General features: G+C 42.0%; 1 protein-coding gene across 3 annotated transcripts in view; it reads left to right on the plus strand.

The window, feature by feature from the left end:
• PARP8 (poly(ADP-ribose) polymerase family member 8) overlaps positions 1 to 16,243 on the plus strand; it is a 276,892-nt gene that overhangs the window by 185,844 nt on the left and 74,805 nt on the right. For all 3 annotated transcript variants that reach the window (XM_044276222.1, XM_044276223.1, XM_044276224.1), the window contains 3 exons: positions 1,154 to 1,214; positions 6,855 to 6,945; positions 11,035 to 11,101. In XM_044276222.1, coding sequence (XP_044132157.1) covers positions 1,154 to 1,214; positions 6,855 to 6,945; positions 11,035 to 11,101 — 219 coding nt within the window. The remainder of the gene's footprint in view (positions 1 to 1,153; positions 1,215 to 6,854; positions 6,946 to 11,034; positions 11,102 to 16,243) is intronic.

Here is a 16,243-nt window from a genome sequence, read left to right on the forward strand (position 1 = left end):
CCTTTATTTCAATTTGCTGGCAAGTTATAATAAAATATGATCCAGAATTGTTACCAAAACAGACAAGTCAGGAGAAGTGACGGGTAGAGACGAGCATACCCGAACTTTACAGATTCAGGTTCGGGCAGTGGAAGAATGGATTCCATTATAACAGAAAAAAACATTGGAATTCTATGACAGAATGTTAGGATCCCGAAATCTCAGTATGGAGGGATCCTCATGGGATTTTGATCATCCCATGTTAGTCTTTTAGCTGATTGTGGCCCAAGGTGGCTAAAAATACCCCTAGTTTCTAGGTAAAAGGGGCAGGTAGCAGGGATGGGTCAGGGAAATGGCCTATTAGATGGTTGTTGCAGGGCTAAGTAGAAGTGGGGGCCCAGCAACAGGTAGGGCATTGCGTTTTTGGTTATAAAGGGTTGGCCAGGAAGGTGAAAATATTCGCGGTGGCTGACAGCGTTATGCTGTCCGCCAAGCCACAAGTAAAGAGCCCTCGCTGTCATTTGTCGGTTTGTCACAGTCACTTTATTAGAAGGAGGGGTAAAGTCGCTCACTGAAAAATGGTGAGCGGACGAGTTAGTTCTGGTACTTAGGCTGAGCTTAAGGCTGGTCTAATCTGTGGTTATCAAGTTATATGGGTTATGATTTAATGGTTTAAGCTGTTCTTTAAGAAAGTTGTCTGTGGCCTAATTTTTCCATCACATCAGGTGTCCACGTGTCTTATTTATGTATTGGTTATTATTTGTAATTTGTTTAGCCAGGTTTTCTGTATGATCTATAATCCCCTGCAAAACGGAAGCCTTTAAGAGGCATTCCATCATAATAGAAGTCTATGGGCCGCATAACGGATCCGTCCTGGTTTCCATTATGCATGTGTTTCTCCACTGCCCAAACGCCGAACCTGTACAGTTCAGGTTTGCTCATCCCTAGTGACAGGCCCTCGTTAATGCTGAAGTCTATTAGAGGGTAATGTTGAGTATTGTTCTAGAGCAGGGGTCAGCAACCTCCAGCATTCCAAGCAAGTGTGCATGGTGGGAGTCGTAGTTTCACCACACCTGGAGTGACGAAGGTTGCGGATCCCTGTTACAGAGACTTTTTTACATTGCAGTTTCTGCTGGTATTATTATTATTAACCTTCTGTACATTTGCATTACAGGGAATATGGAGCAATTGATGACGTGGACATTGATTTACATATAGATGTTAGCTTCCTCGATGTAAGTAATCACAAGCTGGATTTGATTTCATCGTTACTTGTCATTTTATTGCTTTGGAATTACGCCCCGTAGCCATAGAATAAAGGAGAAACTAACAATACAGGAACGTAGATGAAAATCATGTGTTTTTTTAAGTCAGTTTTGCTTTGGGTCTGCGTTGATGAAAAATGAGCCAAATTGACAACAGTTGCATGTTGCTTCATACATTTGGTGCATTTTTAACCCTTTCCCGATCTCTGCTGTACTATTATGGCTGAAGTCTGTTCTTCAAAGATGGCGCCTGCTTGTGAGCTCTGCTGGCGCCATAGCCACCGGGTACCTGCTGTTTTAAACAGCAGACACCCGGGGCTAATCTCTGAGATCAGCCGATTGCAGACATTTAACCCTTTAGATGCCGTGGTCAAATGTGACCGCAGCATCCGAGAGGTAAAAAATCCGGGAGCACCCTCGGGGCCAGAAAAACTCCCCCTAGCAGTGATCGGGGTAGCCATTCATTGTCTGCAGCAGCCCCGGTCCCTGTGAAGGATCCGAGGCTGCCACAGCCAGGTTTCCTATAGAGACCTTGCCTGTAGCAGGGCTATTGCATTTGAGTCTATAAGAGAATCAATCTCTAATAATTGCATGTTCAGGTTCTCTATGAGAAAAAAAGAACGTTTTTAAAAATATAAAAAAATGTAATAAAATTCTAATCACCCCCTCTTTCCCCAACAATAAAATAAAAATATTTAAACAATTAAAAAAATAAACATCATAAGCATCACCGCGTTCACCACACACACATACTATAAAAATACAAGAATAGTTATCCCATACGGCAAATGGCATAACAGAAAAAAGAAACATCAAAATGGCCGACCTGACATTTTTTCATTGCTTCACATCCCAATTTTTTTTTTTATAGAAAGTGATAAGAAAGTCTTAAACACTCCAAAATAGTATCAATAAAAACAAGAGATCACCCTGCTAAAAATTAGCCCTCACACAGCTCCGTAGACATAACTATAAAAAAAGAGGGTCAGAATTGGCGATGAAAAGAGAAAATTGCGTTAATTTCCCCAAAGTTTTCCCCCCCCCCCTAATATTAAAACACAAGAAAAACTATACAAATGTGGTATTGCCATAATCGTTCTGGCACAGAAAATAAAAGGCATGGATCAGTTTAACCGCATAGGGAATGCCGTAGAAACAAAACCTATAAAATTGTGGCAGAATTGTGGGGTTTTTTCCAACTTCCCCCCATTTGGAATTTTTTCCAGCTTCCCACTACATTGTATGAAATAGTAAATGGTGCCATTAGAAAGTACAACTTGTCCCACAGAAAAAAAACATACTATGTGACTGAAAAGCGGCGGGGGGGGCATCTTGCCTGAGCTGTTGTTCACAGCATTTACAAATATGCATTGCAGCAGCCACATGGTCCATAGACACAACAGACTGGAGAGGAATCATTGACTTCTGTGGGAGAGTTTTCTAGGTATGCTCTGTGACCAGGAGGGAGTAGATAAGCTGTGATATCAGCTATTGTAAATGGTGGATCCTGTGTTATCTATAAATAAGTCATATCTGTCATTGTAATCCTACAGGACTTTAAGTTTTTTTGTTTTTTTATATATATGTAGTGACATCGAAAAGTTAAAATAACATCACAAAAAATTCTTTAAAGTGTCACCAAATTTTAAAAACAAATGTATATACTGTATCATAGGAACATATCAATTGTTTTAAACAGCTGTTTGAAGAGGCTGAGGCGCTTTAGTGAGCGCTTCGGCCTTTTCCTAGACCGGTGACGTCCCGTTCATTATCAAATGGCCTAAGTTCTACTCATTCCCATACTGAGCTGCAGTACAAGCATAGCCGCTATCCAGTGGACAGTGCTGTGCTTGGTAATCTGCGACCACTGCCTCCTCAAACACCTGATCGGCAGCGGTGTCAGACCACTGGCAATCTGATATTAATAGCTATCCTGGTCCCCAATATTAAACACTTGAACAACCCCTTTAACTTTGTATTTATCATCTTTTATTCAATATTTTTAAAGGATATTGTGCGCTTTCTAGCTTTATGTCTTCTTTAACCCCTTCGCTAACAATGCTGTACATGTATGGAGCTGGTGGGGTCTTTATACATGGCGTCTGCACGCGCGTACAGCGGGCGCCATAGCCAACAGGTCTCTGCTGTTACAAACAGCAGAGGTTCGTGGCAGAGGTCCGTGGCTAATTTCCACGACCAGCAATAATGCAGATTGTGGACATTTCAGCCTTTAGATGTCGTGTACACAGCATCTAAAGGGTGTGGTGATTGGGGATGCTGATCATTATTTCTAATAGGCTGGGTCTCTCTGAAGAGACCCAGCTTATTAGAGCTGCAGGGATTATAGTAATATTCTAAAAAAAAAAAAAAAAGTAGTGGACATTGTAGCCTCCTAGAGGGGCTCCAAAAAATGTAAAATATAAATACAAACAAAATTTAAAATTTAAAAAATAAATATAAAAATTACATACTAGGCTATGTAAATTCATACCATTGGAACAGGGAGGAGGAGAGGAGACTGCACAATCACACTGGAGAGCGTCACTGCCAGGAACAAGTTGAGCTTTTTTCTCCAGAAACACAGCCGTCTCCTACTCCCTGTACCGATGGTATGAATTTGCATATCAGGAGGGAAACCAGTACGGGGGGCACAGCGTGCAAATGGAGCAGCGCATAGAGAAGCTAGTAAGTGCTGTAACATGACTTCACTATGCCCTACACACAGGGCTGCTACAAGGATTTTTGCCGCCCCAGGCAAAGATCCATTTTGCCGCTCCCTCATGTCACTAACTCACTGACAGACACACACATACACTGACAGACAGACACGCACTCAGACACTCACTGAATGACGTACACAGAAACTCACTGACAGACATACTCACTGACAGACACACATACACTCACTAACAGACTCACTGACAGACACACATACACTCACTAACAGACACTCACTGACAGACATACACCTACCCACTGAAACACACACACACACACACAGAAACTCACTGACAGACACTCACTCACTGGCAGACAAACACACACATACTCACTGACAAACATACACATACTCACTGACTAACACACAGACACTTACTGACCGACAGACATCCACACTCACTGACATACACTCACTCACTGACATAGTGTTGAGCAAGAGGTGCCATACTCGATTTCGCGAATATTCGCTTGAATATTCGTCTTATATTAGTCGAAATCGAATATTCGTCATTATTGTATTTATCGCGATTAATATGCGATTTAATCATTCGCATATTGCGATTTTTAAGCTTAGAATTAGAAGTTATAAATTATAACTTCTAATTGCCTTATAACTTAATAATAAGACAACTTTCCTATTCTTTAATCTTGGAGATCTAGATTTAACACGATTATAGCACTTTATTCTATGTCTTTATATTAATAAAAGAATCAAGATAGCGAAGTATTCTTTATTCTACATCAACTAAGATAGCAAAGTATTCTACATCAATGAAAATAGCGACGTATTCTAAATCAACAAAGATAGCAAAGTATTCTACATCAACGAAGATAGCGAAGTATTCTACATCAACGAAGATAGCGAAGTATTCTACATCAACGAAGATAGCAAAGTATTCTACATCAACAAAGATAGCAAAGTATTCTACATCAACAAAGATAGCAAAGTATTCTACATCAACGAAGATAGCAAAGTATTCTACATCAACGAAGATAGCAAAGTATTCTACAATGTAGTATACTTCGCTATCTTCGTTGATGTAGAATACTTCGCTATCTTTGTTGATTTAGAATACTTTGCTATCTTTGTTGATGTAGAATACTTTGCTATCTTTGTTGATGTAGAATACTTTGCTATCTTCGTTGATGTAGAATACTTCGCTATCTTCGTTGATGTAGAATACTTCGCTATCTTTGTTGATGTAGAATACTTCGCTATCTTCGTTGATGTAGAATCTACATCAACGAAGATAGCGAAGTATTCTACATCTTCCTCAATTTAAGTTATTATCGCATTGCGATTACAACTTAGGCGATTTTGATAATGGTGGTATTGGGAGAATTAACGGTCGGATAACGAATATAGTACTATATTTAAGAATAGTGGATTATAAAAGTTGGATTCGTAATGCGGGTAATAATAATAGCAAATATTATCGCATTGCGATTACAAATTACCACTGCTAGATTCTATATTCGTTAACTTAGTTAATTCTAGCAAGCTGACCCATTCCATTAGAGACCCAGCAGCAGCTACAAGTTAAAATCACAATGCGATTAATATAACTTGAATTAATCGCATTGGGATTTCAAATTAGACCTGGTTTACTAAATTACTTTCAATTAGCGAGGATGACGAATATATTTATTAGTCAAAACGAAATATTCTCCATCTTCGCTAATTCAAGAAAGCCAACCATTGTAAACCAGGTACAAGTTAAAATCGTTATGCGATTTATTCAAGTTATATTATTCACATTGCGATTGCAACTTGATTCTCAAATCCGACAGTACATTCTAGCATGGAGGCGTTCCCATGGTGATGGGGACGCTCCATGCGCACGGGAATTAGATAGAGGCGGCAACGGGCACTGACTTGAGCGGGCAGGGAGCAGGGAATCATCTCTTAAAAGTACCGCCTTTTGAAAAGCTAGGGTAACAATAATAAATAAAAAAATACGAATATTCAAAATAACTAATATATAGCACTATATTCAAAATATTCGCGAATTAGCGAAGTGACGATATTCGATAAAAATTTTTGCTATTCGAATATTCGCGCTCAACACTCCTGACATACACACACAGACACTCAATGACAGACACACATACATTTACTGACAGAAAGACAGACAGACATACACTCACTCACTCACTGACATAAATACACAGGCAGACACACTCACTCAGTCAAACACTTAAACACTCACCTCCCTGGGGTCCAGTGCGGTGCAGCTCCTCAGTCCTGCAGCGCGCTGTTTAGTATTCCGGGGCCAAAATGACATCATATTCCGGCATCACAGAGGGCGCACGAGGGAGGAGTGGGGAGCTGCTTGAACAGCCTCCCTATGCCGCCCGCCTCCTCTCCTTCGGTAATTTACTGGCAGAGCAGGCACCTGCCATCCGTGTAAGCAGATGCCTGCTCTGCCATATTTAAGAAGGACCTCCACCTCCTGGCCCCCCTGTAACGGCGCTGGGGGCGGCTCAAGAGCCGCTCGCCCAGGGCTGCAGCCCCAGTCAGGGGGAGCCCACCAGGGCGCCCGTAGCAGGCAGGCGCCCTAGGCAAACGCCTATATGGTTGTGCCGGCCTTGCCTACACAAGGCGATAGTTATATGATAATGTCTGGATCTGTGAAAGGTCCTTTTTAATAGGGTTAATTCTGATTAAATATACTCTTTAAGGTTTGCTACATATATATAGTCCCTATTTAGGACACACAAGGAGAAACAGATCATTTGCAGTACTTTCGCTGTGTGTCTGAGATTTTACAAACCTCATTTAGATATAAGAGACTGATTTTTTTTTAATTTAGGGAAATTTCTTTGCTATTGAACCTGGCCTTAAAGTTCTTGTCTCTTAACTAAAATTATGTTTTTTTCATTTCTCAGGAAGAAATTGCTGTAGCATGGGATGTGATCCGCACAGAACCCATCGTAGTCCGTCTGCATTGTTCTCTAACACAGTATTTAAATGGCCCAGGTTAGTAGCTGTGTTTTTTTATTGAGTCGTGCAGTGGATGGATTATGCAGATATGCTATGATTTAAAGCGGTTCCCCGGGATTGTGATATTGATGGCTTATCCTCAGGATAGGTGATCAGTATCAGATTGGTGGGGTTTCAAGTCCCCCTGCCTCCACCAATCAATTCCCCGTGATGCTCCATGAGTGCTTAGGCTTCTTCGTTGGCCATGTGACGTCACATTCATGATTCCCATGGCCTAGGTGCAGCTCAGTCCCATTCAAGGAAACGGGGCTGGGCTGCAATACTAAGCACAGCCACTATACAATGGACAACACTGTGCTTGGTAAACTGCGAGGAGGCACTGCCGCCTCCTCAAACAGCGCTGGTGCCGGGAGTCGGACCCCCAAGGAATTCAACTTCTGAGCATTTTTTTTGCAGGAAAGAAGAGTCTGGCAGTGGCTTTCTCCTTTCTACTCATTGACAACACAGACACACTCGGCCAAACCAAGAGTGTATGTGTGGGAGTGAGTTGGAAGAGATACAGTAGCTGTCATCTGAATGAGCTTTCAGCCCCCAGCTATTGATGGTGTAATCAGCTGGGACCCCATCATTAGTAGACCAAAAGAGTCATAACCTTATTCCCTTTCAGTGAATGGGTTTGAGTTGCAGTTCTTGAACATTGCAGTTCTTTTTTTTAGCTTTTTGGAATCTTCGTTCCCTACACTATATACACATAAAGTAGAGCCAATTTTATAGAAAACCAATTGTCATTTCGGTACATTGTTGGAGTAGGGAAGGGAGTAGTGTTGATCGAGCACCATAGTGCTCGGGTGCTCGGGCAGAACACCTCGGGAAGTCAATGGGAGAACCCGAGCATTAAACCAGGCACCCCCTGCTCTGAAGAGGGGAGGGTATCTGGTTCATACGAAAAGTTCCTAAATTGATGGAAACACCACTGAAATGGTTTGAGAACAGCATGGGGAGGATGTCTGGATGCATCTTAGACTCTCAGGTCGCTGCTGGGAACAATGTTGTCCGAGTAGTACGCCACTTTTACAGACTGACAATAATACGCACAAAACCGAAGATAAAATCGATTTTAGAGGGAAAACATTCTTTCCTGTATATTTACTTGTATATAAAGTGCAAGTGCTGCCAAAAATTACAAAGAAGAGGCACTCCGATACAACCTGTATATCACATAAAGGAGGGCCTCATTCACATTGTGGTACAATTGTTCAGGTAGTAGGACTCCTACACTCATAAAGACTATGCACTAAGTGAAAGGGCTGCCAAAAATTACAAGGAACCGGCACTACAATACACCCTTTATTACACATAAAGGAGGGCATCATGCACAGCCTTGAAAAATTATGATTAATGGCCTGCTGGTGACCCTCAAAAACATTAGGAACAAGGGCCTGCTGGTGACCCTCTAAAACATTAGGGGCGAGGGCCTGCTGCTGAGCTGACACTCTAAAAAATTATATGCAAGGGCCTGCAGGTGAGCTGACCCTGTAAAACATTATATGCGATGGGATGAGTAAAGGAAGATTTAACCATATAACCTTGTTTGTGGTGGAAGGGCTGCATGGTAATCCAGTGTATTCACATACATTATAACAAAAATCAAACCACGGTCACCTGACCAAAAACTCCTTTTAGGGGTGCTATCTATATGTTAAAACTTTAAACTTTATTATTTACTTTTAAAACAAAAATACTACAAGGTAATTTAAAAATATCAGTTTGCAGTTACGGGCTAATTCAGTTCATTGATGTCTTTTTTGGATGTCACAGATATTTTTTGGATGCACACACTTTACACTGGAGATGTGGCGCAGCTAATGTCACTGTCCGCAGCTGACACCATCTATTGAAAAAGTACACTGTATGTCACAGATATTTTTTGGATGCGCACACTTTATACTGGAGATGTGGCGCAGCTAATGCCACTGTCCGCAGCGGACACTGTCTATGGAAAAAGTACACTGTATGTCACTGATATTTTTTAGATGCGCACTCTTTACACTGGAGATGTGGCGCAGCTAATGTCACTGTCCGCAGCGGACACTGTCTATGGAAAAAGTACACTGTATGTCACTGATATTTTTTAGATGCGCACACTTTACACTATAGATGTGGCGCAGCTAATGTCACTTTCCACAGCTGACACCATCTATTGAAAAGGTACACTGTATGTCACAGATATTTTTTGGATGCGCACTCTTTACACTGGAGATGTGGCGCAGCTAATGTCGCTGTCTGCAGCGGCCTAACTATTGTACGCTATTTAGCACAGTTTGCGCTAAAAAAAAAGATTTTGCTGCTGCCACACGCAATAGTCCTTAAAAGGACTTTTGGGTCTCTATAAAGTTTTGGTGGTAAAAATAGTCTTAAATCATTCCTTACACTGTCTGTCTCTTCCTCAGCACAGCTCTCCCTGACTAAGAATGAGCCGAACATGCGTTCCGGCCAGCCAATCACTGTAATGTCAGAAGCCAACATGGCTACGGAATTACAGAGAGGGCAGTACTTATCTGCACGTTTATTAGCTGCGTAGCAGCCAAGAAACGTGCGGGGAGGAGACTCGAGCATTGCGTTCGAGAACATGTGGTATTTGGCCGAATACTGCCATGTGCCGAGCATCGAGATGCTTGAGCCGAATTGGTGTTTGTCCGAGCATGCTCTATCATCACTAGAAGGGAGTAATTGGAGAAAACCCAAACAAGTATAAGGAAATGTGCAAACTCTGTGCTGATTAGAGTCACGTCCATGAGATACTCGCAGCTGGAACCCAATCATTTCTAGAATTGCTGTCACTTGTATGTCTCTAAAATCCACATTAATCTCAGTGGAGATTGGCCTTGCATGGACAATTGTCTCCATTAAAATGCTACTTAGACTTCGTTCTAGACCTTGGAGGCCCTCCCATTTTACACACCACCAACCATGTGACCCTGTGACCACCCATATGACATCTCTCTGATTGACATGTCAGTAAATCCTATTAGCAGGATACAATACTAAAAGATAATCATACTTTATACAGTAAAGGACATGAAGTCTTCTCCGAGCCCAGAATAACCTTATTAAATTCTTTATCTGAGCAATTTCCATTTCCAGCTCCACAGAAGCCGGTATTCTGTTTCTCACTTATGAACCCTATTATGATCAACACAGCGATTTGACATTCTGTACTTACAATTCGTTCTAAGATTAATATGTCGTTCCCTGGCTGCAGGAGATAATAGTCATTGCAGTAGACTAGTCCTGCTCGTGTGAATGATTTCCATTTATACTTTATACCTGACAATGTACAAAATCCAGACCATGCTGAATGAACTGAACTGTTCCGATCACTGGTTCCAAGGATCGATGAGGAATTGCATTTACCTCTAAAATTAATTAATAAACCAGCAAATTTGTCTTTAATAAACCCTAAACAGGGTCAAACTGGTCAACAGAGGATCCTCTTGAGGTCTTAGGCCCTAACATAACAATGAGGTCCAGCAGAAGGTAACTCCGTTTGGATCTGACTTTAAGTCCAATAATTTGCCAATAGCAATACCAGCCACAGGTCATTGTATATTTAAGAGGTCAGTCCATATAAACTTGGCTGTCCCTTAGTAGGGCCAGCCACTGGACTCCTCAGCATAGAAAGAAATAGGATGTTAATCAGTAAGTTACAAGTTATACTAAATCTTTTCCAATAAAACTGCTTAGCTTTTCTTTTTCCATAACATGTTGCCTGGAGAATAGACACCATGTTCACCATGTTCTTTAATGATGGTATTAAAATCATCCCTTGTTGTTGGCACATGACCCCATACAAACAGGAGCGATGAGGCAGCAAACTGTGCTCCTTTGGCTCATAGCTTGGAGCTTTCTGAGCTATGTTAGGATCTCTCTATTAACTCACATGTAATATGGAAACTTCCACTTTGTGAACAAATCTGGACATCTGAGCATCCATACCCCTTCTGATCTAAAGGAATATTTCTGCATTTGTACTTTTCACACCTAAATGCTGTTTTCAATATCAAAAATATTCAAAAAGTTGAATGCTGTGGTGTATGCAGTCTAGTAACATGTCCTGTTTTCCAGTGCCAACGGTGGACGTGTTTCAGATATCTACAAAGGAGAAGTTTGGTTTAGGACACCAGTTGAAAAAGTAAGTTGAAGAAAGTCCCAGATGTGGCATCCATTGGATGTTTTTTCTCTGTCATATTCCATATAAATCCAGCATGAGGAACCTCCCAGGGCTGGCATTAGGGGGTGTACAACCAGTGTGGTCATACAGTGCCCATCAGCTGCCACTACTGAAGGAGGCACCACTAGCCCTGCTGGGCACTGGAATCACTGCGACTGGTTATAGTACGTACCCCTGTTACGTCTGCGGTTTTCACTGAACTGGCTAAGGAGTTTTACAACTAATAAGATTAAAAAAACTACAAGACATTTTATTGGTTTGCAATAAAGCCTATCCATGCATTCATATGTCCTGAGATAGTTTAATACTGCCTCATTTATTTCTAAGAGTCAGCAGAGGTTAGTGTGAACTCATCCTACTTCACCTACCTAATTTTAATTGTGGGTGTCTAAGTTTTTACACATCGTGTATAGCATTGATATGAGCCACACACAAGGCCAGTTATACACAGCTTACATAGGGTTTAAAGAGGTTTTCCTGGGAGGATTATTAAAAAGGCAAAAGGTCCAGAACATGGTTAAAATGAGAAAGAAACATTACCTCCACTGATCCTCCTCTCTACGTTCCAGCACTGCTCCAGTCCATGCAGCTCTGCACTTTCTGTTCTGGCTCAATGTACCAATACCGCTAGGAACGGCCTTCTCAGCCAATCAGATGTTGAGCTGGGACAGGAAGTGCAGAGCAGCGGGGACCGCAGCAGCATTGGAACAGCAGCAGCGGGGCATGATGGAGGCAGGGGCGGACATATGTAGACAACAGAGAGTCACTGTGCAAAAATAGTAAGTGGGCCCTTTGCCACTATAGTAGTGAGAAGCTCATCATAGTGCTTCTTGTTTCTTACTATGACTCAGTCAATCAGTCCTTCATCTAATGAATCAGGACCTATCAGAAATGTGGAGCCAAAGGAATCTTGGTGTCCTTTTTTGATGGTGGTATCACCCCTTCTTGCCTATAAGTGCCCCTGTGCAGCTTCATAGGCTTTATCAATGGTATGTCCACCCCTGGATGATGATTAGTAAGGCGTAAATACTTCTTAACATGTTGTGACCCTATTTTTTTTTAAATTCCTGTTGGAAAACACCTGTAACTGGATCAGGCTATCATGGAGAAGTTCCCTCTTACTTTACCAGGAAGATGTCCAAAACTGTTCTAGCATCAGTGACTTTAACCAATATTGTTCCATTTAATTCAGGACCCACTAGTATCCCTGATGGAACCGCTGGAGCTCAACATAATGTGTTGGAACTTTTCAGCAATCACTATACAGGACATCCTGATCACCAGAGCTTCAGATCATCTGGCAAATGTTGTCATATAAACCCTGGTCTGAGCATGTATATAACAGTGCCATTCTTCACAGTCGGGGGCTGGGAACCCAGAGCTTGCATCCTCAGTCCCATATAGATCCCAAACCTATGAAGATGCAGCTGCACAGGACACATCTACATCCCCTAGGTTATTGATTGGATACTGCTATTATTGTATGGTGTACCATAAGGGAAGAGGCATCCAAAAATGGTACTAAAAAAGTACCAATTCCCCTGAACCTGTGTGTGGGAGGCACAGGATGCTACAACTTAGGCTACTTTCTCATCTGTGTTTTCCTTTCCTGTTTTGAGATCCGGCAGAGGATCTCAAAACCAAAGGAAAATTCTTCAGTTACTGGAACGGAACGGAGTGCACCAGAATGCATTCTGTTCCGTTCCATTGTGTTCCCATGCTGGACACAAAACTGCTGAACCATGTGTGGGATCTGTTATTATCGGACACAAAAAACAGTTCCGGCGCCCATTGACTTACATTAGTATTTGATGCTGTATCCTGCATGTTCATTTTTAATATAATGCAACCGGATCCATTCTGAACAGATGTAGCCGATAGTATTATTCAAACGGATAGGTTTTCCTTCGGTTTTGAGATCCTCTAGAAAACGCAGATGTGTAAGTAGCCTTCGACCTGTGATGGCTAACCTCTGGCACTCCATGTGGCAGTCGTAGCATTATGAAGTGCCTTTTGCGCTGTGGCATTAGAAGAATTTTGAGATCTCTAAACTTTTAGTCTAACCAGACTGTCTATTACTCTGTAATTCCTCTAGCGCCGTTGTATGGAAGCAGTAGGTTTAAAGAGCACACCAAATGCTTGAAATAACTTCTTTATTAACTTTAACTTTTCTTCATATATAATAATGCTGTCTCCGCAGCAGATAGTCCATGTACAAAACACGTGTTGATAAGATATCACAAAATGGCGGTATGCATAAGATGGTGGTTCATCTGTTCAATCTTTCAACATAAAATGGTGGATATATTTCTGTACTCTTACTTTAAGTTATTTAGGCACTTTATGATCTCTCTGAGAGGTATATCTGAGGTTAACCAATAGTTCACTTGCTCTATATGGTTTGCAGTTTGCTCTATATAGTTGCTTATGATCTGGTATGAGCAGTTCGCATTTGTATGCATTTTGTTTGGATTGTATGGCTCAGTAGTTCATTTGTATGGTGGAACTGTAAGTAAATATATAAACAGTTCAGTATACAGTTCTAATCACTATATTAACAGTAGGAACATTATACAGGTCCTTCTAAAAAAAATTAGCATATTGTGATAAAGTTCATTATTTTCTGTAATGTACTGATAAACATTAGACTTTCATATATTTTAGATTCATTACACACAACTGAAGTAGTTCAAGCCTTTTATTGTTTTAATATTGATGATTTTGGCATACAGCTCATGAAAACCCAAAATTCCTATCTCTAAAAATTAGCATATTTCATCCGACCAATAAAAGAAAAGTGTTTGTAATACAAAAAAAGTCAACCTTCAAATAATTATGTCCTGTTCTGCACTCAATACTTGGTCGGGAATCCTTTTGCAGAAATGACTGCTTCAATGCGGCGTGGCATGGAGGCAATCAGCCTGTGGCACTGCTGAGGTGTTATGGAGGCCCAGGATGCTTCAATAGCGGCCTTAAGCTCATCCAGAGTGTTGGGTCTTGCGTTTCTCAACTTTCTCTTCCCAATATCCCACAGATTCTCTATGGGGTTCAGGTCAGGAGAGTTGGTAGGCCAATTGAGCACAGTAATACCATGGTCAGTAAACCATTTACCAGTGGTTTTGGCACTGTGAGCAGGTGCCAGGTCGTGCTGAAAAATGAAATCTTCATCTCCATAAAGCTTTTCAGCAGATGGAAGCATGAAGTGCTCCAAAGTCTCCTGATAGCTAGCTGCATTGACCCTGCCCTTGATAAAACACAGTGGACCAACACCAGCAGCTGACATGGCACCCCAGACCATCACTGACTGTGGGTACTTGACACTGCACTTCAGGCATTTTGGCATTTCCCTCTCCCCAGTCTTCCTCCAGACTCTGGCACCTTGATTTCCGAATGACATGCAAAATTTGCTTTCATCCGAAAAAAAGTACTTTGGACCACTGAGCAACAGTCCAGTGCTGCTTCTCTGTAGCCCAGATCAGGCGCTTCTGCCGCTGTTTCTGGTTCAAAAGTGGCTTGACCTGGGGAATGCGGCACCTGTAGCCCATTTCCTGCACACGCCTGTACACGGTGGCTCTGGATGTTTCTACTCCAGACTCAGTCCACTGCTTCCGCAGGTCCCCCAAGGTCTGGAATCGGTCCGTCTCCACAATCTTCCTCAGGGTCCGGTCACCTCTTCTCGTTGTGCAGCGTTTTCTGCCACACTTTTTCCTTCCCACAGACTTCCCACTGAGGTGCCTTGATACAGCACTCTGGGAACAGCCTATTCGTTCAGAAATTTCTTTCTGTGTCTTACCCTCTTGAGGGTGTCAATGATGGCCTTCTGGACAGCAATCAGGTCGGCAGTCTTACCCATGATTGCGGTTTTGAGTAATGAACCAGGCTGGGAGTTTTTAAAAGCCTCAGAAATCTTTGGCAGGTGTTTAGAGTTAATTAGTTGATTCAGATGATTAGGTTAAAAGCTCGTTTAGAGAACCTTTTCATGATATGCAAATTTTTTTAGATAGGAATTTTGGGTTTTCATGAGCTGTATGCCAAAATCATCAATATTAAAACAATAAAAGGCTTGAACTACTTCAGTTGTGTGTAATGAATCTAAAATATATGAAAGTCTAATGTTTATCAGTACATTACAGAAAATAATGAACTTTATCACAATATGCTAATTTTTTTAGAAGGACCTGTATAACTGTTTTAAATACCTATTTTGGCCTCTCTGCTTCCATAAAACACAGCTCTTAGTGGAGTGAATGTCTGTTCAGCTTCTCTATCTGGTGAATAATGATTCCAGCAGCTCCTGCTAGGGGAATTTCCCACACAGGCTGTGTGTGAGGGGCTGGCTGTGATTGGTAAAATCTCCTGCTGTGTGTGAGGCTGGGTGTGATTGGTCTAGACTCCTGCCCAGCAACAACAGTTTAACTCTATGCTTTCTGTTGTTTCTGCTGTGTTATTGAGCTTACCTCACATCCATATTGTCACGGATGGTGTACAGGAAACAAGGCAAAGCAACAAGCATAATTGACTCGCTGGATCCAAAAGCTAAGGAACCAAGGGAGACCCCTGCAGAAGACCTGGCACTTTCCCTGGCTGCTCAGCCTATGCAAAGATCCTAATGGTGGAGGTTTGCATATCCACGAACCTTGACTATGTAAGCCCTGAGCACCCTACAATAGTGAGGGGACACGACCACCGGCTCCCTACACAAGATACGGAGGGAGTCACGGTCACCTGGGATCCAGCAAACAGAAAATAACAGATAAATGTACAACACTTAGCTTTGTAGCAGAGAGGAGAACAAGGTCAGCATGCACACACACTCCAGGAAGAAGTAGTTTAAGCCACCCAGAAAAGCATTCTGGGGAGGAATTTAAAGGGAAGCAATTAGTCCAACACATGACAGCTGAGAGAGGCTAACGAGAGGAGGAGCTGAATACCACAACACAGAAACTCAAGGAGGAGGTTCTGAAAGGCCTCTGTCAGAGCTTCTCAGCTGTCTGGTTGTGACAGTACCCCTCCCTCTACGAGTGGACTCCGGACACTCAGAACCCACCTTCTCAGGATGGGACCTATGGAAAGCCCTGATGAGACGAGAGGCCTTAATGTCCG

The sequence above is a fragment of the Bufo gargarizans genome, chromosome 1 (genome assembly GCF_014858855.1).
Source record: "Bufo gargarizans isolate SCDJY-AF-19 chromosome 1, ASM1485885v1, whole genome shotgun sequence".
NCBI lineage: Eukaryota > Metazoa > Chordata > Amphibia > Anura > Bufonidae > Bufo > Bufo gargarizans.